Source organism: Python bivittatus, unplaced genomic scaffold, assembly GCF_059951505.1.
Source record: "Python bivittatus isolate LINGU-HERP-01145 unplaced genomic scaffold, Pbiv_v1 ctg000480_np1212, whole genome shotgun sequence".
Taxonomy (NCBI): Eukaryota; Metazoa; Chordata; class Lepidosauria; order Squamata; family Pythonidae; genus Python; species Python bivittatus.
The window spans coordinates 82,717,074-82,741,643 of NW_028277075.1; the positions used below are offsets into that span (position 1 = coordinate 82,717,074).

General features: G+C 40.6%; 1 protein-coding gene across 10 annotated transcripts in view; it reads right to left on the reverse strand.

Annotated features, from left to right (window-relative positions):
- The window catches only part of SEMA5B (semaphorin 5B), a 476,652-nt gene that overhangs the window by 34,370 nt on the left and 417,712 nt on the right, over nucleotides 1–24,570 (reverse strand). For 9 of the 10 annotated variants that reach the window (XM_088146436.1, XM_088146435.1, XM_088146434.1 and 6 more), the window contains 3 exons: nucleotides 17,577–17,694; nucleotides 5,421–5,602; nucleotides 482–625 (listed from right to left, as the gene is read on the reverse strand). In XM_088146436.1, the coding sequence (XP_088002562.1) occupies nucleotides 482–625; nucleotides 5,421–5,602; nucleotides 17,577–17,694 (444 nt within the window). The remainder of the gene's footprint in view (nucleotides 1–481; nucleotides 626–5,420; nucleotides 5,603–17,576; nucleotides 17,695–24,570) is intronic. The other variant, XM_088146441.1, reaches the window with a different exon arrangement.

A 24,570-nucleotide genomic window follows, 5' to 3' on the forward strand; every position in this document is an offset into this window, starting at 1 on the left:
AACTTTAAAGTTTTGCATATGTCTAGCCCTCATTTCGACCCTGAGTTCTGCAAGACAGATTACAATCTAGAAACAAAATAATAAAGACATTAATTAAAAATACAATAAAAATGAACTTAAATCACATAAAACAAATTAAATGACCAAAGGCAATAACAACAGTAAAAGACAATCGTAAAACCATTCAGAAAAAGCTTGGAAAAACAACATAATTTTTATTAGTATTTAAAAAAGTAAAAATAAAAGAATGGGTGCGAAATAAGTTGTGAATGTTTCTGAGAAGAGGGTGCTGATAGAGTCCTATCTACAGGTGCCAGCGCCCCAGCCTCCTTGGTGGGGGCCACCACGAATGGGCAGGTTTAGAGTGGAAAAAGCAACTGTGAAGGGGGCTACGCCATGCGGTGTCCACCTCTTTTCAAAGAAAACACAGAGCTCTGGTTCAGAGTTTGACAGATGTTTAGGGATGGGGAACATCTCTCACCGCTCCTCTCTGCTTTGTCCGACACAGACCCTGCCTCCGTATCGCGGAGCAGGGTTGCTGCATGACCTCTGACGGACCTGAAAGCCAATCCCACAGGAAGTGCTGCAGGGGGCCCAGGACGACCATGGGGTCCAAGCTCCATTCCTGACAGAGGGGAGGGGAAAGGAGGAGAGATAAAACATGGCATCTGGGTTAATGTTTCTGTTCAGTCTTATGGTAAGTTCAACCCCACTGGCTATGCGGTACCAGCAGGTATGCAGAGCTGACTATGTTTATTAAAAACATATTAGTAGAATTAAATACCCCCCCACTAGGAAATTTAGAATTAGAAGGATAATTCAAAAATAGTAATTTCATTGTGAGCAGATTTATGCCTGTGTAAATTATAACACAAGTTTAGATTTTATAAACCCAATCCCTCACATATTCCCCATTATTCATAAATTTGCAATCATACTATAATTTCTTATGTTTATGAACTTTGTGACAAAATTTTATGGTATTACAGAAAAATAAGAGGGAGAACAAGGTTGAAAGGGGAAGATTAAAGTTAGCCAGGCCTTTGGAAGTTTGATTTCTAAACTATTATTTGTTTTATGTAACAAAGTTTCATAACCACTGAATCTATAATCATATAATACTGTATACCCATTTGAAAGACTCAAAATAGGTTATGAATTTTTTAAAAAGCTAATGATAAAAGCTAAAATCTAGAAATTGCTACATATAAATCAGAACATTGTTATTTCAGAATCTTAACACTCCCTATGGATGAACAGTGGACATTTGTTTACACATATTTTAATGGATATTTTAAAGTTTCAGGTAACATCTCTAGGATTAGCATTGGTTAAAACAGCAAACCACTGTTAAACATATATTGTAGGTTCTGTTGTCCTTTTTTTCCCTCTACCATTGCTTTTATTTATCTTATTGATGTTTCTATTAATGTTTCACTTTAGGTAATTTTTACATTTGGGGGTATGTTATGAATGGTAGGCTAAAAATTGAAAGTGTGATTTTTCAATAATGTTTTAAAAGAGCAATAGATCCCGCACAGTGTGTGTTAATATTAAGGCCCAGCCAACAAAGTGAAGAATCACTCCAATACCACCAATTGCCACCAATTTCTCTGAGAAAGATTCAGGTTGTAATTCCTGTTCTTCAAACAGACATGTACTTTTATTAATCCCAGCAGGAAATACATTTCAGGAACAAACTTCTATTCTACTGAAGAAGATACCACCTTACAAAATGGAACCAGATACAGTTCTTCTATCATCCCAACATTCCTGCTTTCTCTACCTTGGAAAATGATGTCAACATTTTTTAAAGTTTGCTCTCATGTCCTTATCTCAAGCTATGTTTTTTCTTGGGTTCCTGAATGTTTAGGTGGAAAACAGATGTAACTGAAGAGCCTGGCAACTAAAAGGTATCTGGTAGTTCATCTGTTGTAGCAGGAATATTAGAATTAAAACTTGACCTTCATCTACACTTTCCAAGTTTGTTTTCTCATTCTCTTGGTAGCATGACTTTAGATCAGCAGTATTTTATTTCTCTTTCACTGGAGGACAACTAATTTTTGAAAATTACTTTTTCCCCTTGTGAGTCCTGTTTTCTTAGCAAGTAGGAAAAACGGGGTATCAAAAATATTTAAATAAAATTAAATAAAATAAAAAATGGGTGAATGCCTACTGTGTCCAGAATGATATAGGAAAAACACAAACAACAAAGCCACCAGTATCCAAATCCAAATCATACACAGTACTTTTAAAACCATTAGCTAGTTGTGTGTCTTCATGTCAATATAATCATATGTAAATAATTCACCCATTTAGTCAAACATATGTTTAGACAAATGTTTGGGATAGCAGCCAGAATATGAAGTTTTTGTATGTTCATACTTTATTTTTGAAGATTCAGATCTTAAAAGACGAAGGCTTGATTTACATTCAATTCTCAATAAGGTTTTTATTAGCATGGTGACATTCCAATAGAAATCTTAGTTCTTGCTTGTTACTAAAAACTCTCCTTTAAACATTCTAATGAAAGAATTGCATGGCATATGAAGCCAGTTAAAATGGGAAACTGTAGACCTATGAAGAATGTAAGATGCTCATATGACTGTATTTCCTAACAGTCATTAAATGTTAACACTAAATGCATTTTTCATCTACTTCCTACAGACTAATCTTGTGGTATTCTACATTTAACCAATCAACATTGCTGGCAATAATTAAATTATTACACCAACTGCCTTATGTCTCTTGCAGAGAAAATGATGCTCCACATGGTGGAGTTGTAACAGCTGTATAAACCGTTGTTCAAAAAAACAGGGAGAATCTAGAAGATCTAATCAAATTTTATTTTTTAATCATATGTCATCCTGGAGCGAGAGAAGACAGATATTCATATCCCAGATGAGTCACAAACTCTGGGAGATTTTGAGAAATCTTTCAGCACCAGGTTCTGTTCTGAAAATCAGAATAATTATCCACCACACCGTTTTCATAAGCACAAAATGCGTCTTTGCATATTAAGAGTCTAAGTAACTAGTAAGTTCTATTGCCTCAGTTAATACTCTTATTTCAAATGCTAATACTCTCTAGCAAAGAGATGGAAAGCCATTCCTTCCCACCGAGACTCAGATCGAGTCTGCCTGTTACATCAGTCAAGCGAAAACTGGCTGAACAGATTCTGCAGAGGAACTAATCTAGGTTGAAATATGTAGAAACATTCTGCACAAGAACCATCTATATAGTGAAGGAATTTTCCATGTCTCTGCTAGCCAATTATGTCACAGATATGTATAGCAGCCTAAAGAAAGATGAATTAAACTCCTTCAAGCATGACAGTTTAGACTGCCAAAGCGCACAAGGCAACTTATGGAGTGTATTTGTCTTACTATAATGATACCAAATGTATTACCAGTAACTACCTGAAGGGTACACAGGCATTGGAAGAGATGTGTAGGTGCACACATGTGAATGTATGTGTGTATGTGTTTGTTTATACATATTTACACCCTCATCTCTAAAATGTACAATTTGATCAGCTGATAACATACACGTGACAGGGACTCATAATGCTAGGAGAATAGCTTGGGTGCACCCACTAGCCATTGGACAGTTTCAGGTAACATCACAGAGTTAAATCTGAGTCTCCACGATCCAGGCAAACAAAAAGGAGACGTATAAACTGCTGGTTCAGTGCTAAAACACCATATCAGTGACGTTAAGAAAAATCTGACTAATCTTCCTTTTTCATTAATAACTTCACACCATTCTTCAGTATAATAATACCCATATCCTTCATTAGCTTAAGGTAGTCCTAGATTTTAAAAAGTTTATGTTCCAAGCTTCAAATTTCATGTCTTTCATGTTTCTATTTTTTTAAAAAATAACTCATTAAGGTGTCTTTGTTTTAATAGACACATTAATGACACCTGTCACCTTGAGGCAGTGCTAGAACTCACATAGTTAATGGAGCTAATATCATGTTCTTCATCAAACATGTTGGAACTAGTTCAAGTCTTGAAGTGAGAAGGATGAGTGGGCAAAGACCCGGAGACTGCTATTTAAATATATGGAGCTTTTAAACATGATAGCTTAAGTGTGTTGTGATTCAAACAGTAAACTTTCAATTTAACAGACTTCAGTTTAGTAGAGTTTGGATTTAATGGACAAAGTCTGCGGAACAAGATAACTGTACTGGGGCATCGGTGATGGAGACTGAGGGAAGCACAGGAGGAATCGCAGGAAGATGGGGGTGGGCTAACTGGTGGGCTAATGTCATGCTCAGAGATGCTGAGGGGAAGAAGGAGAGAGGGGGAGACAAGCACCAGCCTTGTCCTACTTGTTCTAGTTGTGAGTAAATCAATATAAAGTAATTAATCAAATGCAATTGCAGGCTAAACTTGACATAACCACAATGCCTCTCAACAAAATATCTTGTAGTCCTTGTCAAGATCAAAATACCTCTTTGAGTTGGAATAATAATGGTTTAATTTGGGATGGGACTACTGCCCTAAGGGAGGCCATTAACCTTTTCCCCTGCCATTATTTTCCCTACAGAAAATGTCCCTGCCTCAGATGATGATGGTTCCAAATAGTATAGACAATAACTCTGCAGCTGAGCACAACTGGGAAGCCAGAGTTTGGTGCATGGGTCCCATTGCCAGCATCTCACATAGCAGAGCTTGAAAAACAGTCTTTCTAGAGTGCTAGAAAGCTACTGCCACTTAATGGTATGCTTTCATATAAGGCAGCTTCATTTATTTACACGAAACCGTTTGGAGGCATCAATGGCACAATGGCCAAGCTATCCAATGTTAACAAGTCAGGAGTAAAGTGTAAATCGCCCTCACTCTATGACTATCCTAAGTGGTCTGGAGCAGCCTTTAAAGCCATCTTTTTCCTTCCAAATTCTCCACCCACTAAGAACACTGCCTTTAAGTAAAGGTTGGTGATTCTGATCAGAGGAGTGATGGAGAACACAGTCAGGTGTGGCATTTATTCCCGAGTAAGTATTTCATCTTAACTGTGTGGACTTAGAAAACATTTTAGCTATTACAAAGACACTGGGATAAATTCACATGACATGGGAAAAATCCATTCGGTAACAAGATGCAATATTACATCAGGAAAACAGATATGGCTCTCTTTTCACCCTCAAAATTTCCATGAGAGGCAGATTTAGTTGAGAGGCAGTGTTTCAATGTAACACTGAAAAGGGTTCAGATTCCCAATATTCTACCAACTCTACTGCATTGCTATAATAAATATTTAATGGCCTTGCTTTTTTTCTGGTAGCCTGCCTTTCTCAGTTTTAAAGTCTATAGCATGTTGGACCAAGATGTAATGTAGTGGCAATTCATAATCTGATGAAAGGAACAGTTCCATCCTTCTGGTACACGCGAGACACAAACATTTTGAAGTACCTTGAGCAATTTGCAATCTCTATCCTGGCTCCTTCACAGTCACGTCCACCACACCGAGGCTGAGGGTTGTTACATGACCGTGATCTGCACATGCAGGAACCTGTACTATCTCCATCTGAGTGTTCACATGGTTGCCATGGAGACCAAGTCCCCAACTGCCCATGCACCATCAGATTTTTCACCTAATTAAAAGAAAGAAAAGTCAGCATGGTAAGTTTACATAGTGCACAAGCTGCTACAACAGCAAATGCTGTAAAGCCAGGGAGCCTTGAATCTTTCCTCTATCTCTTCAGACAATGCCATGCTTCGGTGGATTCTTGGCTCATGCAAACAATCAGACATAATCAGAAAACAAATCAAGAACATCCATTATTCTTCACACTGCACAATACAGTCAATGTATCTTATAAATACTGAAGATGGAACCAAAATGAATATCTAATATTGTAGCTTATGGTGGATTAAAGAACCTGTACGAATTTTGATGGCTAGTTCTGAACTCTCATGCCAGTTGAAGTTAAAAATACAGTGACAACGATCTTCATTTTTGACATATTTACAGCTTGGGCCCTGTATGTCTGCTATATCAAACTGACCATTACGTCTATTACTCCCAAAATGCACCCCTCTGGGATACTGATTTCATCCTTCTCCAGCACAAAGGAAGACAGGGAAATTCTCCATGGGTTCCTTTCTCTTCCTATCCATTTATCTTCTCACTATATACAACAGTGATTTCCCCAGAAAGGACAGATGGTGTTCTGGACAAACAGTTTGTTGCACTCCTAATCAAATTCCCTGGGTAACTTCCTGTCTTTTTCTTCTTTACAGACTTCTGGTGTAAGAAAAAAAGACGGGAATAGCAATAAAGAAAACACAGCTTACAAATGAAAACAAGAAGCTCTAGACTCCTCCCTGAAAAAACTGGTGATTGAGGCAGACTATTTGTACAAGAAAAGTCATGTCTGGAAGTCATAACTGTGGCAAAGAGATGCCTTTCAGCAAAAATAACAACTTTTATTGGAAACAAGAGGGATGTTGCCCTACACAGCTTCTACTGACTTTTGTCAAGGCCAGAGAGAAACTTTCCCCACCTCATGAAAGCATCAAACCACTGAATCTCTTTCTGAGGCATACAGTTACAAAACAAGGATTGCAAATCATAACTTGTTCTCCCCTACTTCCCCACAGCAAAGCCCTCCCCTGGCACTTCCTCTGAGCCTCCATCTTCCATCTCAAGACTACAAGACATTGCACAGAAATAATTTAGGTCTGTCGTTACGCTTGTCACACTGTAGTTAGAAGGACTTTAAACATCTGTTCCAAAGCTTTGTTTTTACCACACTGTAATTCAGCAGCTTGCAAACAATAAGCAAGGAGAATACTGCACAGTCTTCCCTTCTCTGCTCTAGATACTGCTCAGCTGGACTACTTGGCTTAGTTAGAAATATCACATATTCATGCAAGATAAAAAAAAATCTGTATAAGATTAACACCCATGAACACCAACTAGCAGTCAGAAGATATGATGAAAACTCCTTAATCTCACAACACATGGACTGACTTAACTATAGTTTCAACTGGGAAACTGTTAGCATCTTAGTCCAAGCTAAATCCAAAGTTGTGAGGGCATTCCTGGAAGCTTGGTATTCAGACAAGGCAGCCATCAACAGGCACATAGAGATAAACAACATCTTCACACTATTCAAAAGAGACAATAAAAAGGAAAACGAAAGACCAGAACATCTCCTCACCAGCAATCATCACCCAGATAAGCAGAGATTAACACCAAGATTATCACCAGACATACAATCAGCAGTAAACAATACCGTAATCAAGGCACTACCAGAGGGAAAAAACAAAACAAAACCCACACCCCCACCAACACTGGAAGGACATGCCACTGTATATAAACAGAAAGCAAACCCCATTCCATTCTAGCACTGAAGATGTTACCTAGCCAGGTAACTAAACGTTTGCAAGAAAACAACCAAGCTCAGAGAACTCCAAGGACTCCACAGACAAACACACATTCTTTTCAGCTTATACACCTCAAGGATGTGGACAATGTATGCTCAACTTTTGTCACTTCTAGCTAATTAAATTGGCCAGGCTGGGATTGGCCCTGTGGTGATAGGAGTCAATTAATATCTCTTTAAGTGAGGGATCTGTTATACAACCTTTATTGAAAAGTCTCCCTGAATTTAGAATATGTTCATAATTATAGGCATCATAGTCACTCATGCCTTAATCATCTCCCATTTGGATTACTGCAACACACTGTACATGGGGCTGCCCTTGAAGACCATCTGGAAGCTGCAACTGGTCCAGAATGCAGCAGCACAGTTTTGGGTGCCATGTGATTCACCCAAGCTACACCACCGCTTCATGAGCTGCATTGGCTCCCAGATGCTTTCTGGATTCAATTCAAGGTGCTGGTTATCACCTCTAAAGCCTTACATGGCACAGGGCCTGGTTATTTATGAGACCATCTCTCCCTGAGGGTATCTGCCTATCTTACTAGGTTAGATAGGCTGGGTGTGCTCCAGGTCCCCTCCCTTAAATGTTGTCACCTGATGGGACCTCAGAAGCTCGTCTTCTTAGTGGCCACCCTAGCTCTTTGGAATAGCCTCTGACCTGAAATCTGAGGGATCCCTACCCTTTAGTCTTCTGGAAGACCGTGAAGACCTGGATCCTCCCTCAAGCATTGGGCTAGGATGGAGGTTGAGCTGGAAAGCTGTTGGTCTGGCATCTGGGGGGAAGGGTGGTTTTGTTTTTATTGCTTGTTGTGTGCTGCCTAGAATCATTGTATGAGATGGGCAGCCATATAAGTTCTATACATAAATACATCTCTAATTTTCCATTATGGGGTAAGGTGATTGAAAAGGTGGTAGATACATCTGGGTTAAATTGACTGTATAAATGCATTTCAATCAGGGTTTCACCTAGGATATGGTACTGAGACTATACTGGTTGTGGATGACTCATGCTAGAAGTTAGATGCAGGGAGTGCAGCCTTGTTAGTTCTCCTGGATCTCTCAATGTTTTCAACACCACCAATCATATTACCCTTCTGAAGTGTCTGGTGAGCTTGGGCCTTGAGAATACTGTTTGACAGTCATTCTGGTCTTTCTTGTGGAATGCATCTAGAAGGTGATGCTGGAGCACTGATTTTAAACGGTTCATTGACCAATGGGGTTCCTCAGGGCTGAATCTTGTCCACTAAGCTGTTTAACACCTGCATGAAACTACTGGGAGGGGTAGTTTCGAGCTCTGGAATGGGATATCATCTGTATGCCAATGATATCCAGCTGTACTGTTTCCTCCCATCTAATTCCAAAGAATGTTGAATATTCCCTAAACTCAGTAATGTGCTGGATCTAAAACTGGTCCCAGACTGACTGACTGACTGACTGACTGACTGACTGACTGACTGACTGACTGACTGTCTGTCTGTCTGTCTGTCTATCTATCTATCTATCTATCTATCTATCTATCTATCTATCTATCTATCTATCTATCTATCTATTATCTAATTTGTATAATGCCCAACTCCCAACGGCTCTGGATGAATCACAAGTAAAAAAGATATATGTGCTGTTGGTAAGGAGAAAGCTGGACTTGGGGATTCAGGTAAAGCCTGTGGATGGGGTTAACTCCCCCCAAAACAGCAGATTTGCAGTTGGGAGTGTTCCCTAATTCCCAGCTGTTACTAAAATTGCACGTGATGACTGTTGGCTTGTGTGCCAATTCTGATCCTTTTTGAGTTTATCAGACTTAGCAACAATTAAGAATTACTTGCTTGCATTCCATCTTGGTGACTGCACCAAGCTTTATGTGAGGGCTGTTTTTGAAAGGTGTCTAGAAATTGTAATTGGTGCAAATGCAGTGGTTAAACTGCTGACCTGTAGAAGATTCATATGATGCTTGAACTGAAAGATCTGTACTGATTGGTTATTCCCAACAGACACAAGTTAAGGTACTGATTTGACTTCTACGGGCCTAAATGGCTTACAACATATGCATCCTTCTTGTCCCACTATGAACTAGCCTGGTTCCTTACACCAGGAGGAGCACTCCTGTGGAAAACTGCACTGTTGCCAAATGCTCATCTATCTGGGACACGGCACAGGGCCTTTTCCTGGATAGTCTGCAGGCTATGAAACATACCCCCTACGCCCTCACTCCCCTAGTATTTAGGAATCTGGCAAAAAACTCATATCTTTCATCACCAAGCTCTTAACTGTCAATTGAACTGAATTTTTATTTTAATGATTCTGGAATGAAATTTGTTTATTTTAATTGTACTGCTAAACAGTAAATTATGCTTTATAATTTGTATTTTAATTGTAAGCTGCCTTATGTGTTGGAAAATCATAAAGCCAAGCTATAAATCAATGCATCATAGATTTTGTATATAACCAGCTGGCTTACCAAATTACTAATTAACTTAATTGTTCTGAATTAGCCATTCTTAGAAGGTTAACACAAGAGTTGGAAAACAGTTTTATATATGTTGCTGAACTACAGTTCCCAGCAGCCCCTGCCAACATGGTCAAAGGTAGGAATAGTAGTTACAGCAGCATCTAAGGGACAAAGATTTCCTATGTCTGGTCCAACATTTATCCAGGTACTCGCAGACTCACCTCCACCCCTATAAAGGATTCTGTTCTAGAATGAAGTGGTTTTTGAATTCTCTCCATATGCAGTGAACCTGGATTGCATACTGCATCGGTGAGCAAAAAAGAATGTGCAATAGGGAAATTATAACCTGAATAAAGCTTATCCTTGGTATCTAAGCTATTTTGAATTTGTTTATGCTTTTAAGTAAGCCACAAGATGTAAAGACTCAAAGTTGAATCAAGAGGTTTTATTTTTAACACCTTTGTTTGTCTGCTTTTACAAATTCCAAACCAAGATTCAAACATTAAAAACCTGTTTTTAATGGCAGGTTTTACTTTCTGCTGGTCATGCTAGAAACAGAAGGTTGTGACTTCTGTGACCCAGCAGTGTCTTTCTTACGTAGTTGTTCAAAAATCGAAGTTATAACTGGGCTTACAGCTCTAATTAATAAAAAGGGAATGGGGCAGACTACAAAATCTGAGAAACAATGTATTGGCCCATAAGCTGGCATTGGGGAAGCAACCAAATTTTACTGAAATTAAACAGAGCAGCTTTCCAAATAAACTGACTGCAAATGTGGTTTTTTAAAAAAGAAAATTACACCTGGTTTATCATTCTAGATTTGCATCAATTCCTTCAGAATAAAGTGATTGTTTAGGGTTCTAATTTAGAAAATACACATTGAACTACTCAGAGAACAGCCTTTCTTTAGGGGTTCCTTTTAAGCTAATACAATGCCAACCACATTGACAAAAGAGAAAGAATGACACAGATTAAACAACATCTTTAACAAAATTAATCTTTGAAATCTTGATCCATGTAACAGAATAATCCCAGCAGGGTATATTTTATATGCTAAGTCAGGGCCAAATTTTGCCTGCTTTTCATGAGATAAATTCCTAATAGATTTCAGTTATTCACCTCTGGAAAAGATTGAAAGCAATCATGAAAAACCTGGCTTCTACCTCGATTTTTTTCTTTTAAATTATACTAAAGCAGCAGCACCACAGAAAAATGAATGGCTTTATACAGATGATGAATAACTAGACCAAGTTTATGAATTTGTATACCTTGGAAGAAGGTTCAGTAACAATGGGAAAATGTAGAGAGAAATTTTAAAACATGAACATAAAGTTAGAAAGGTAGTAGACAGAATATGGTTTCTTGCAAGGAATGAACGTTTGTTGAAAGAAGCATAAAAGGCTGTGTTTAAAAATGTGCTTCTGTCCACTTTGTCATATAGAACTGAGAAGTGGGGAAGTGAGTTAAGTAAATCAGGAGAAACATACAAAGATTTTGAATGCAGCAAAAACGGATTGCTTAAGAAGTGTGTACAACAAAACAAGAAAGTGTGATAGGCTCAGTAGTGAATGGATGCTGAATGACTAAGAACTGGATACAGAAGTGAATGATCAGTAAAAAAAGTAATACATTGAGGTGGTCTGGTTGTACTGAGAGAATGAATGAGAATCAAATACCCAAAACAAATACTGTATGTGAAAAAAGAGTGAACTTGCCAAGAGGAAGGAAGAAACCAAGAAAGTTGTGGTTGGATAGAGTTGATGAACTCCTCAAAAAGAAAAGGTGAGACGTTTAAAGAAGAGATGGAAGTGTATGAAGGGGTATATGAGTGGGGTAGAAACAAAGATAGCTTGGAATAATAGAAAAATAAGCAAAAATAGGGTGAAAGGGGCTGCTGTAAAGTAGTTTTAGCTATATTTCCCTTTCTTTTTCCATATGTCTTTAATTTTTTTATTTAAAAAAATTTAACTCCTTGTTTGAACTTTGCATGATGTTGCTTACCCTGAAAGGGAACAGCTTGATGGATAAGTAGGCATGTATCTTTATGCAGATGATTTGTAAAATTATGTGTTGCTTGACCTAGAAATACAACTCTCCAAGAAACGTAACCTCATTCCTTACTGTTACAACTTTGGACATTCAAAGCCTCACTATCACATTTTTCTGTATTGCCCTGTACTCCCAGGAACGTCCTTCCTATCCTTCTGGACATAGCAGTACAAGAACCGAGGATGTTACAATAATTTGCACAATTTCCTTCTCACACCCCCAGTAACATCTTGTATTATCTCTATTCTTCTCAAAGGGGTAGCAGCGTAAAATAAATGAGTTGAGCAATTCCTCCATTTGTAAAATCAAAGCAAAATACTTTCTTCTTTTTCTGACTCTGATGAAACTGATAGTCTTGACATAATTCACCTCCAGCTAAGATCAAGTCATATTAGAGCAAACCACCCCAAATTTTGCCCCATCTGTTCTTCAGTTTAACAATGACAGTAGATGAGAGGTGACCTTTTAACAAAGTAAGGTTCAAGTTATAGTCTTTAGGACAGAAAGAAGGGGAGAAATGCAGATTATCCGTTGAGTATAAGAAGTCTCACGATTAATTCAGACAACTCTTTAGCTTTGAGATCTGAATATCTTCAAAGGCATCTTTTCCCCCTACATTTTGGTCCTCAAAAAAGAACCTATTTTATATTCCACCTTCAGTTAAGACAGAGAGGGCAACCTTTTGGTGGACAGGGCCACATTTAACATTTATAAGGGAGGGCAAGAATCACACTTGAGTAGACATTTATGCAAATAGGAAGGACTAAGGCACACATGTTGGAAGATTAATTTTGTGTTTCCTTCTTGGCTTTGGAAAAAGTAAGTTTGAGCATTTTCTTTGTTTTAGGTTAAACAGCATTAAATTATTTCTCATTTTCTCTCCCTCCCTTCATGTGTAGGAATACTACATTTTGCCATTGTTGAGTTGCCTAATGATAAAGAGGGAATTTTATCATAGTGAATCAGTCTAGGTAAGGAAAAAAACTGCATATCTTCTCAATATCTTAATTTCTCAATATCTTAATCTTCTCAATCCGAAGGCAAGCTTTTCACAAAAGAAAATATATCCAGAACAACTTCAATTGCAATGTATCATTCTTGCAAAAATACTGGTTGCAATACCCACCCCACTCCTTTCAACCCATTTATACCAATTTTTAATACAGTGATAGTCTATGGGATTTTCTGGTATTACACAGACAAGGGATTAGCATAATTTATGATGCATGCTTGCCTAACACACATAGTCAAAAAATACACTACGTAGTAGATCACAAAAGAGCAATTTTTTTTTTTTGCATGCAACATGGTCTTACAATGAGAGAATGGTATCTAACGTGTAGTTTGATCCTAGAGAGAAGAAAACTAGTATAAGAAAACTGCCCTTTTCCTGTCACCTGAACTTACCAGGAAGGCCTTCAAATAACCAGAGAACATTGACCCAACCTTAGAAGTAAGTAAATAAGCAGCCAGCAGTTTCCTGATTATGGCAGACTTCTCTCCTCCATTTTTTTAGGGAACATCCAAGCCAATGCCCCCAAAATGTCTGAAGGCACATTTCAGTAATTCTCCTGGGGATGCAAATTAGGTTTGGCTATGTCAACTGTCCTTGAGGGAGACTGTAAGATGCTTTGGGCAAAGAGCAGGGATTTAACTGTAATAAATAAGCAACAAGCCCCTACTTGAAAGATTACCTACTGTTAGCTTAAAGATTGATTGATTAAATTTATCTCCATCCATCTCCCTCTGATGGGGGACTCTGGGCGGGTCACATAACCCATTAAAATAATAAATATATATACAATCACATAAAAGAAAAAAGAGAAAATCCAAGAGGCTGATGGTTTCCAGAGCTGCAGACAACAGCCTCTAAGGTGCTAGCCATCCCCATGCTTGATGTCTCCCCTCCCGACCCCAGACCCAGTGGCAAAGCTAGGTCTTCAATCCCTCCGGAAGGCCAGGAGTGAGGGGGCCAATCTCACCTCCAGGGGCAAGATATTCCAAAGGGTGGGGGCTTCAGCAGAGAAGGCCCACCTTCTGGACCCCAGTAGCCAGAGCTCTTTTACCGAGGGGGTCCAGAGCATGCCCTCTCTGAGTGATCAGGTGGGACAGGTTGAAGTCATGGGGAAGAGGCGGCCCCTCAGGTAACCTGGTCCCATGCCATGTAGGGCTTTAAAGGTGATAACCAACACCTTGAATTGGACCTGGAAGCAAAGTGGTACCCAATGCAGCTTGCGGAGCAACGGTGTTACGTGGGCCCTTCCAAAAATAGCCTGCGTGGCTGCATTCTGGACCAGCTGTAGCTTCCGGATACTCTTCAAGGGTAGCCCCGTGTAGAGTGCATTGCAGTAGCCTATATGGGAGATAACAAGGGCATGAGTGACCGTTCGAAGGGCATCCCGATCCAGGAAAGGGCGTAACTGATGCACAACCCAAAGTTGTGCAAAAGCCAGGAGATTATTTTATCTTTTATTATTATCAATAAATTAGGTTTACTGATGTTTTAAAGTCTGTACTGATGGGCATATGCTTCAGCTGGGAGTCTTTTGCCTTTCTTCACCAGCCAGTCTCTATCAGATCTGCTATGTATTCTGCATATAGCTCCAATCACATCTTAGCAAAAGGAGTAACTGTACAGCAAACTGGGGAATTAGATTACCATAGCATCTAGTTTTCCCTTTCTTCTGACCACAGTCTTCCTTACAGCAATGTTAAGTAATTTCCCACCTGCTGATGGTTAAAGAGATAGCCACATACAGCGCACATCAGTGCTGTTCAATTAAGTCTTAATGCACTTTGAAATAATCCATGACGACTGTCAGTTGATGTGTTAATGGCTGCTCAAGGTGCCTTTCCAATTGCTGCCCTGGGTATGGAATGCAGAGGAGAAGCGAGGGGAGTTACATTAAGAAAGCTCTAATTGGAACGAGCACTCCATCTTGGATTGCTGCATTCCTCCTTCCCATGATTACCGCTACACAGCTTTCCCTAACCTTTCCACTGGAAGAAAGGCTACAGCTTTCTCATTCATTCTCCACATTGTAAGTGAGAAGAGTAAAAGAGCACCTGCAACTTTATTTGGTACTCAAGGGGTGGCAATGCACTGATTCATTAGGACTTAGAACTGGGAACACCTCACAGTCATATTTCCAACTCATATCTTGTCTGTGTGGCATCAGAAGCACTGCCTTTATATTGTCCTAAGCATTCTGGTAAACAAATAGCTTCTGTACTCTACATCACTGCAGGCAGTTGTAGGTTAGGTTCACACTTTGCCTCAAGTGCAGCAGCCTCTTGCTGCTTTCGTTAGCATGATGAAAGCAGCATTAGGGCGCAAGCTCTGTCCTTTTAGGGTGTGTGCGCAATGTCATGATGCATGTAGAAAAGAGGTGAGGCCATGACGCTGTTTGCATTACAGGTAGTCCCTGGGTTAAGAACGCCCGGTTTAAGGATGGCCCATAGTTAAGAACAGAACCTACTGTAGCAAAATTTGAGTTAAATACACAATGATTCAAGTTAAATACACAATGGTTCAAGTTCATTACACAATACTACTAGTACAGTATTATACAGTAATACTGTTCCGGCTTACATACAGATTTGACTTAAAGATAGACTTTGGAAACGGATCTCATTCTTAAACTGGGGACTACCTGTACTTTGCCCACTACTGCTTAAGCCATAAAAGTGGCTTGGTTTTACAGTAGTTTCACGTATTGTCTGTGTCCAGCCAGTCACCATTCACTGTGGCAAAGCAGAATGACTTGAATCAGACCTTTTGAATATGCTTCTTAGGGATTCCTATCTCTAAGGATAGGATGCAGCTGTTATCGGTTGCGTCTTAAAACCCAAACATTACCCTTCCCATCCCTTGTGTCATTTCTGAAACCCAAATGATTCAGAACAGGCTATTTTCAGCTGTTTTCAGAGACCTTGGAAGACTGATAAGAAAGGAGGGGGCTTCCTACCAGGCTAGGGCAGACATCATGTTTCAAGGAAAGGATTAACACCTCACATACCTAGCAACAGACAGAGGCGGCATTAAGCTGAACAAGATAACAACACCTGGCAGTCAAGAAACACTATATCCGGGGAACAGCAGGAGAAAGCTATAAGCAGACAATCCTTTAAAACCAGAGTTCAAAAAAATGAAGCAGCAAGAAGGAATAACTAATGCTTTATATGGGGAGAAGGGGGGTGGGGAGGAGTGACCAAGGTTACTAAGGACAGGAAAAATCCCAGCACTGCAACTTTAAATCCAAGTTGGCAAGCTACACAAAATAACCCTCTGCAACTTAGCTATCAATCACTCCTGCGTAATGGAAAAGCAACAACAATAACAATAATCATTCATTACATCCATGTTATTAAGAATATGCTTAGGCAAGCCTACATGCCCTCCCCTTTACTGGGAGGGGCTGATTCAGGATGAAGAGATACATCTGCAGCCTAGAGCTTGGTCTGGCCATCCTAACCTTGAGAAAAGAGAAGGAAAGCTGGAATGGAGAACGAGAATGGATTCGTCAGCTTTTGTTAAAAAATGAGGAAGAAACTGACTTGTCCATACTAGTCAGTTCCTCTCAAAGATTGCATTTCCCTCTCAAATATGCATCCATCTTCTCCATGAGAGAAATTCAAGGGAGTGGCTGGCAAATTCCTGATCACAGTTGGAGGAATTATTGTTCACAGGCCCCATGCAAATATATCACTTTACTGCTACTCTGCCATTTCAGCACTTTGTCTGAAACCAATTATTAGTCCAAATGATTAAGCTATCTTACAAAATGTCTAATAAATTTACAAGCCTGGAACTACCCTTGTTTCTTCTCTAGGAGACAAGAAGGCCACAATAAATTACACCAGAGGCCCCTGGGCCAGAGGCAGGTCCTGAAAACCTCGGATGCAATCTCAAGCCCCCCCCCGCCCCGCCCCGCCAATTGCCAGAAGTTCAATTGCTAATGATAAAAAAGCTATTCAATGCACAGGAAGTAATTATATTAACAAATGAATTCATTTCTGTAACTTTAATCAAATTTAAACAGCTAGTTATTTTTTATGTTGAGGAAAAGGTTTTGCAAACCAGAGTGGTGAGGTTTGCCATCATGTTGTTGTTGTAAACTTTATTGTCATTTTACCTCATACAACGAAATTAAATGGTACCCCCAGTGCACCTTGTAAATATAAAAACCACAGAATAAAAAACACGCATCCTTCACATTCTATTCACCATTGCACAACCCCTGATGTTACATTAATATTGCACTATACAGTAGAGCTCAATATAGTTGCAGCTCTGAGATAGAAGCTATTCTTCAGCCTATTTGTCCTTGTTTTTATTATCCTGTGCCGTCTGCCAGATGGTAATAGTTCAAAAAAAGAATGTCCCAAATGGGAGGCATCCACTTAGGTTTTCCCACATCAGTCCCACATGCAGATGAATGGAAAATATTGGAGTACTAGCAGTCACCTAACCCAGAGTTCCTCAATCTTGGCAACGTGGAGATGGGTGGACTTCAACTTCTGGGAGTTGAAGTGAACCCGTCTTCACGTTGCCAAGGTTGAGGAACCCTGACCTAACCCCCAGGTCATGGATGCAGCAAAGTTGCAGCAAATTCATGAAGACTGGTCCAAAGCAAAATGGGTCATACATTCTTATATTCCTGATTTTAGGTTTTCACTTACAGGACACTCAGTAATATTTTGAGTCCAGAGGCTCATATTGGAGCTGTCCTCAATGGTTGTGCATCGCTTTTGCTTCTTATCCCAGCCACAATAGGGATCCCGTGCGCCCAGGCACTCCCTGGTGGGGAAAGAGAAAGAGATTGGTGTTCCTTCACTGACCGCAAGTCCTAAAACAAGTCATTAACATACACACCTTCTTATGCAACAGCTGTCAAGTACTGTATGCCAAACTGCAGCGGCAGAAACACATTTAGTTTATAACAAAGTCTCACCTGCAAGGAAGGTTTCAAGATGGCCAAATTAGCAAGATAATGAAAACTACTACTTCTCCCCAATAAAAACAAACACAAACCCCTATCCTAGTCACTCTCACCCAAAACCCAAGGATATCAAAGAGCTGCTTTGAAACTCTAATCGAAGAACACATTGTTGTAAGTAATGATACATGAATCCAATTTCCTATGAAATAAATATATTATAATAATAATATTTTGGGGAAACAACTTATAAGGGTTAGAGAAACAGAAGGAGCAGGAATAAACCAATTATTAAAGTTATCAGTGTTGGCTTTTTAAAAAATATGATAGTAGCATTTATAACATAAGGTTATGTAAGCAGTATGAAAAGAAGTAGAGTTAATCTCTTTTTTTCAATGAAAACAGTAGTGCTCCATAGTGTATTCATTCATTTATGTGACTTGTGAGGTCCATTTTAGCCATCTTTTTTGTTAAAGAAAATAACTGGTTAATACTTTCAAAATACAGTAAAGGTCACAGGTCAAATTAGATCTTATTTAGGTGAGCAATGCCAGCAACACTTTTAGTCTGGAATGTATCACTTCTGACTATGGTTAATGCATTGTAGAAATTTTTAAATTGAACCCACATGTTGCTAAAAATGGCTTTCCATCCACCTTAACTGCAGGAAATTCGAAGATCATATTTAGAACTACTTGTAAATATACCTTTGGCTAATATCAGTTTACGCTTTCTTTAATCATTTATATAAGTAACCGACAGCAGTCAAAGAGGATCATATTAGAACAGAAATGGGACTATGCAGTAAAGCCCCTGGCTTTTTTTATTAAGCGTTCTATTGCCTCTCTATTATTTAACAAGCAAATCTGGAAGGGATTTAACAAATATGCATCAGAGAAGGAAGAGACGCAGGTTTTTCCCCTCTATCTTTAGTTCTGTTGGTGGAAGGTAATCTTCCTCATCCTGTTCCTCCTCAAGTACTTGGGAATAACAGCCCAGGGAGGAAAAGCCCACCAAAAATAAACCACAAACTGAGATTTCTTTATTCTTAGGGACAACGAACTTCCACATTTCTGAACAGGCAGAAGTAATTTTCACACTTATAGCTCAGGTAACAATAAAATATAGACAATTAAAAAGTTCTGTTTCTATGTTTTTTTGTTTAATCTACAATAATTCAATCAGCAAGTTCAGTCCTAATCCAAAGACCCAGAAAGATTTTTCAGTTAGCTATCAATACTGTGGAATGGAGTGGGGGAAGAATAATCAAGATACCACTCAGGTGAAAAAAGAATAAATTATTTATTTATTTGTTGGATTTCTCCCCTGCCCATCTCCCCCACAATAGGGGACTCTGGGCGACTTACAAAAAACATTAAAAACTATAAATATATCTAAAACACAAATATATCCAGCATTAAAACAATACTAAAAAAGGAAAATCCAAGAAGATGGAAAATCAAGCTGCGGACAGCTGGCCACTATGGGGCTAGGCATCTCCCTGCTTAAAGTATTCCCTCCCTGCCCCAGGCCAAGTGGCAGAACCAGGTCTTCAAGGCCCTTCGGAAGGCCAGGAGTGAGGGGGCCAATCACACCTCCGGGGGCAGAATGTTCCAAAGAGCGGGGGCTACTGCAGAGAAGGCCCGCCTTCTGGACCCCACTAATCGGAGTTCTTTTACTGAGGGGGTCTGAAGCATGCCCTCTCTGTGCGATCGGGTGGGATGGGTTGAAGACATAGGGGAGAGGAGGTCCCTTAGGTAACCTGGCCCCACGCCATGTAGGACTTTAAAAGTAATAACCAACACCTTGGATTGGACCTGGAAGCAAACTGGTACCCAATGCAGCTCGTGGTGCTACATGGGCCCTTCTTGGGGCTCCAAAAATAGCCTGCGCGGCCACATTCTGGACCAGCTGTAGCTTCCGGATACTCTTCAAGGGTAGCCCCACGTAGAGCGCATTGCAGTAGTCTATCTGGGAGATAACAAGGGCATGAGTGACTGTTCGAAGGGCATCCTGATCCAGGAAAGGGTGTAACTGATGCACAACCCGAAGCTGTGCAAAGGCCCTCCTTGCCACGGCTGCCACCTGCTCTTCAAGCAGGAGCCGTGAGTCTAGGAGGGCCCCCAGATTACACACTGGGTCTGTCTGGTGTAGTGCCACCCCATCGAGCACCAAAGATGACAAAGTTCCGGATACAGAGGAGCCATTAACCCTCAGCCACTCCGTCTTACCAGGGTTCAGCTGAAGCCTGTTGTTCCCCATCCAGACTCTTACAGCCTCCAGGCACCGAGAAAGGGCAGTCACAGCATCATTTACTTCACCTGGGATGGAGATGTATAGTTGTGTATCATCAGAGTACTGATGATACCTCATCCCATGGTGGCGGATGATCTCACCCAGGGGTTTCATGTAGATGTTGAAAAGGAGCGGGGAGAGAAACGAACCCTGCGGCACCCCACAAAGGAGGGGCCAAGGATGGGACCTCTCGCTCCCTATCAACACCGACTGGGATCGGCCCTGAAGAAAGGAGGTGAACCAGCACAAGACTGTGCCGCCCACCCCCAACTCCCTGAGCTGTCCCAATAGTATACTGTGGTCGACGGTATCGAAAGTCGTTGAGAGGTCAAGGAGAGCAAGGATGGTCCCACTTCCACCATCCCACTCCCACCAGAGATCATCCATAAGTGCGCCCAATGCCGTTTCCGTTCCATAACTGGGCCTGAAACCTGCCTGGAAAGGGTCCAGATAATCCGTTTCCTCCAGAACACTTTGGAGCTGTGAAGCTCCCACTTTCTCAACCACCTTCCCCAAAAAGGGGAGGTGGGAGACTGGACGAAAGTTGTCCAGTATGGTAGGATCCAGGGAGGGTTTCTTGAGGAGGGGGTGCACCAACGCCTCCTTGAAGGCGACCAGAAACACTCCCTCCTGCAAGGATGTAGTAACCATCGCCTGGATCCAACCACGTTACTTCCCAAGCTGCTTTCACCAGCCAGGAGGGACATGGGTCAAGATGGCAAGTGGTGGCCTTCACAGTCCCTAGGACCCTGTCCACTTCCTCAGGAGCAACAGGATCAAACTGTTCCCAGATAACTGGGTAAGAATGGTCCTCTGGTATCTCCCCAGACCCTGCCCCACGCTCGGAGTCTAACTTGGAATGAATCCAAGCGACTTTGTCCTGCAGATGCTCTGAAAATTGCTCTGCACAGCCCTGCAAATGAACCCCCACATCCCCCTTGCCAAGGAGGGACCTAGTGATCCTAAACAGGGCCGCCGGGCGGCATTCTGCGGACGCGATAAGGGCGGAGAAGTATTGGCGCTTCACCGCTCTTATCGCCACAATGTAGGCCTTAACAGCGGCTCTAACCTGTGTTCAGTTGGATTCAGTCTTTGTTTTCCTCCAGCGGCGCTCTAGACATCTCTTGGCCCTCTTCAGCACCCTCAACTCCTCCGTAAACCACGGGGAGTGTCGGGGCTGATGGGAATTCTTCGAAGTCTAGACATTGGTATGATAAGTTAAGCATTCACATACACCCTCACGCACATTCAGGAATCTTTGACAACCCATGAGTTGGTACTCAGCTTAGAAATGACACAGCTTGTCTCTACAGCACCGTGCAACCTATTAGAATGCAGCACCACCAATGCATACCTATTACAAAATGGTGTACAGTATCTGAAAGCAAATATCAAATTCCTTTCAGTTGCTAGATTAAGGATTTTTTTAATGAGTCTCCAATTTATTCTTCGTATTCGAAAGGATCCCTGCCTTGTAATTTAGACACAATCTCTTGGCTGTTTTAAATGGACGACTGAGAGCAAAAAGAAGCAATACTCTACTCCGGTGTTTCTCAACCTTGGCAACTTTCAGATGTGTGGACTTCAATTCCCAGAATTCCCCAGCCAGCTTTGAGGAGGAACAGGATGAGGAAGATTACCTTCCACCAACAGAACTAAAGATAGAGGGGAAAAACCTGCGTCTCTTCCTTCTCTGATGCATATTTGTTAAATCCCTTCCAGATTTGCTTGTTAAATGATAGGGAGGCAATAGAACGCTTAATAAAAAAAAGCCAGGTTGTTTACTTGCTGGCTGGGGAATTCTGGGAGTTGAAGTCCATACATCTGAAAGTTGCCAAGGTTGAGAAATACTGCTCTGCTCTGTTGCCCTTGAACAGCTCTGCAGCAAAACAAAAACACAGCAATGGAAGAGGTAAGGAGAAAAGCCCATACCTACCAAGAATAAATAACAGGGTAAGAAAAGCTCTGGGCTTCTCAATACAAGGCCTCTGAAGGAGATGTGTGCAGTGGTTTTTTTTGGCTGTAGACTAATATGGCCCACTAGGTCAGCCCATGTTGTGCTAATCCACAGAACAGAGCAGGCCTCCATTTCTAGCCAAGGTAAATTGACAGCTGTTGTTTGGCACAGAATGAGGGGAAAAATAGTTGCCTGGAGCCGCTGACCAGACAGATTAGACAAAGGGAAGAAGCACAACCAAATGGCCTTGAAGCATGAAGCAACCTAGACGTTCCAGGACAGAATTACTTGGCTCCCGAAGATAAGAAGGGGAGGAAAAAAGCAGTGGAGAAATAAATGAATTCCACTCACAAACCTGAGTTTCCCTTCTGACCTTCTGGATTTTGCAATAAAACTTATTTCGGAATACTTCCATTTAACAAGAGCTGAGCAGGCTGAATATGGAATAGAAGACACACATCGAAGTCGCTTTATACAATCCATTAAACAGACATACACATTGAGCATCCAAGGGACTGCAATACATTTTTAAAAAATGAGTTGGTAGTAATTAGAATATAGGAAAGAGGATGGAACCCATCTCAGCAATTTCAAATCTCAAAGCAAAACCAAGGATTCCCAAGCATACCATTTCATACTCCTCATTTCTCCTTGGAAGTTGCAAGAGAGAGGAGATCAGAATAACTCTTTATACTTTTTTATGGGGTCAGCAGCTGTATCTTAAAAAACATAATTGTCTTAATGGGGAGAAGCAGACTAAATGGTGAAGCACAAATATACCACAAAAGTGTCTGAAAATCAAAATGCTTAGATTGTCAGTTTATAATTTATCCTTTAAAACCCATATTTTTTTAAAAAAATAGAAGGTACACTTAAGCAAACATCATAGAAGAGACATTCTGCATCCTTTTCACACAGAAAGAGCACACTGCCCATAATTAAATAATATTTCTTTGAAATGTGTTTTTAAGTGAATTGATCCCTTCATTGTGGGCAGTGTTGGAATCAGTGAAAATGTTATAAAACAATGAATCTAAACAACTCAGTCCTGCTCTCTAAGAACAGAAAAATCACAAGAATTACACCAAGACTTTATTTATTTAAAGTACTGCCGCCCATCTTAGAGCACAACTCTGGGTGGCTCACAACAACAACACACCCTCAAAAAAACCAATAAAAACCCATAAAACAAAAACCTCGGCACCTCAGCCATCCTCCTGGGATGCCCCCAATAACCAACCCCAAACACCCTCACTCTACTCCAGCGCCTGGGGGAAGACCCAGCTCTTCATGGCCTTCCAGAAGGCTAAATGAGTGGGGTTGTGCCGGACTGCCAGACGAAGAGTCTTCCACACAGTAGACGCTGTTATGGAAAAGCAGGCTTCCTAGGCCCCCTAGATGGCATCATTTAAGGGAAGGGATCTAAAGCATGCCCATTCTGTCAGCCCTCTCTGTTCTGGTCCTGTGCCATGTAGGGCTTTAAAGGTAATAACCAGCACCTTGAAGTGCATCTGAAAAGAAACTGGGAGTCAGCGCAAACCCCTCATCTAAAATTAAATCACAGCACAGCATCGGAAACAATGGTTTTTGGGACATCTCAATATTCTAGCAAACACTAAATTTATACAAGCTGTATACCAATTATCTTAATTTGGGGGTCATAAAAGATTTAGTTAAAGTTCCAGCCTTTCAGCTGAATGATACATTTTCTTTCCAAAGTGACCCTTAAAACTGGTCAGACTTCATGTTCCTTATTTGAAACTCCTCAGGAAGTAACATGGGTTGGGGTATTCTTTTGTTACACCAAAGCAATTTAGAAATGCATTTTTATACAGGAAATTACAAGATGTGTGCATGTGTGCAATAATTTCTAGTCGATCCCTAGAAGATTCTAAAGAATGAGATATCAGCTTCTCAGATGCAGTGACTACTCAGCTGCTGACATGAACCATGTAAGTCTACTATACTTTGGAAATCTGCCCTCAAACCTCCCTGGGTTTTTAAGACTGCAGAACTGAAAAAGACAAGACAGAAAGAGGATCATCCTTTGCCACACAGTCCTGAGAATAGATTCAAACAGTTGCCTTTCCTCAGATTGTGGGCATCAAACCAGAAATAACATTAATTACAAGAATGCAACTAATGAACATTTTGGTTGTTCTGTTATTGTTGCTTGGGCTCCTTTTTATATTTATATATTGTTGACGTTTAATGTTATATGGGTTGGGGTGTGTGTGATTTGTTTGTTTTTATGCTGGGTGCTGCCCAGAGTCACACTGTTTGAGTTGGGCAGCCTTGTAAATCTTATAAATAAATAAGGAATTTATACACACACACACGCACAGAGCTGCAAGAGGGATAAGCAGTAAGTAGAGGGGAAATGTTTATCACCCCCTTTAGACGCATACACTCTGGGATCCTGAATTATCACTCATCTGAAGAAGCTATAAACTACAGGAGGGAGGCCTGGGATTGGCAACTTGTG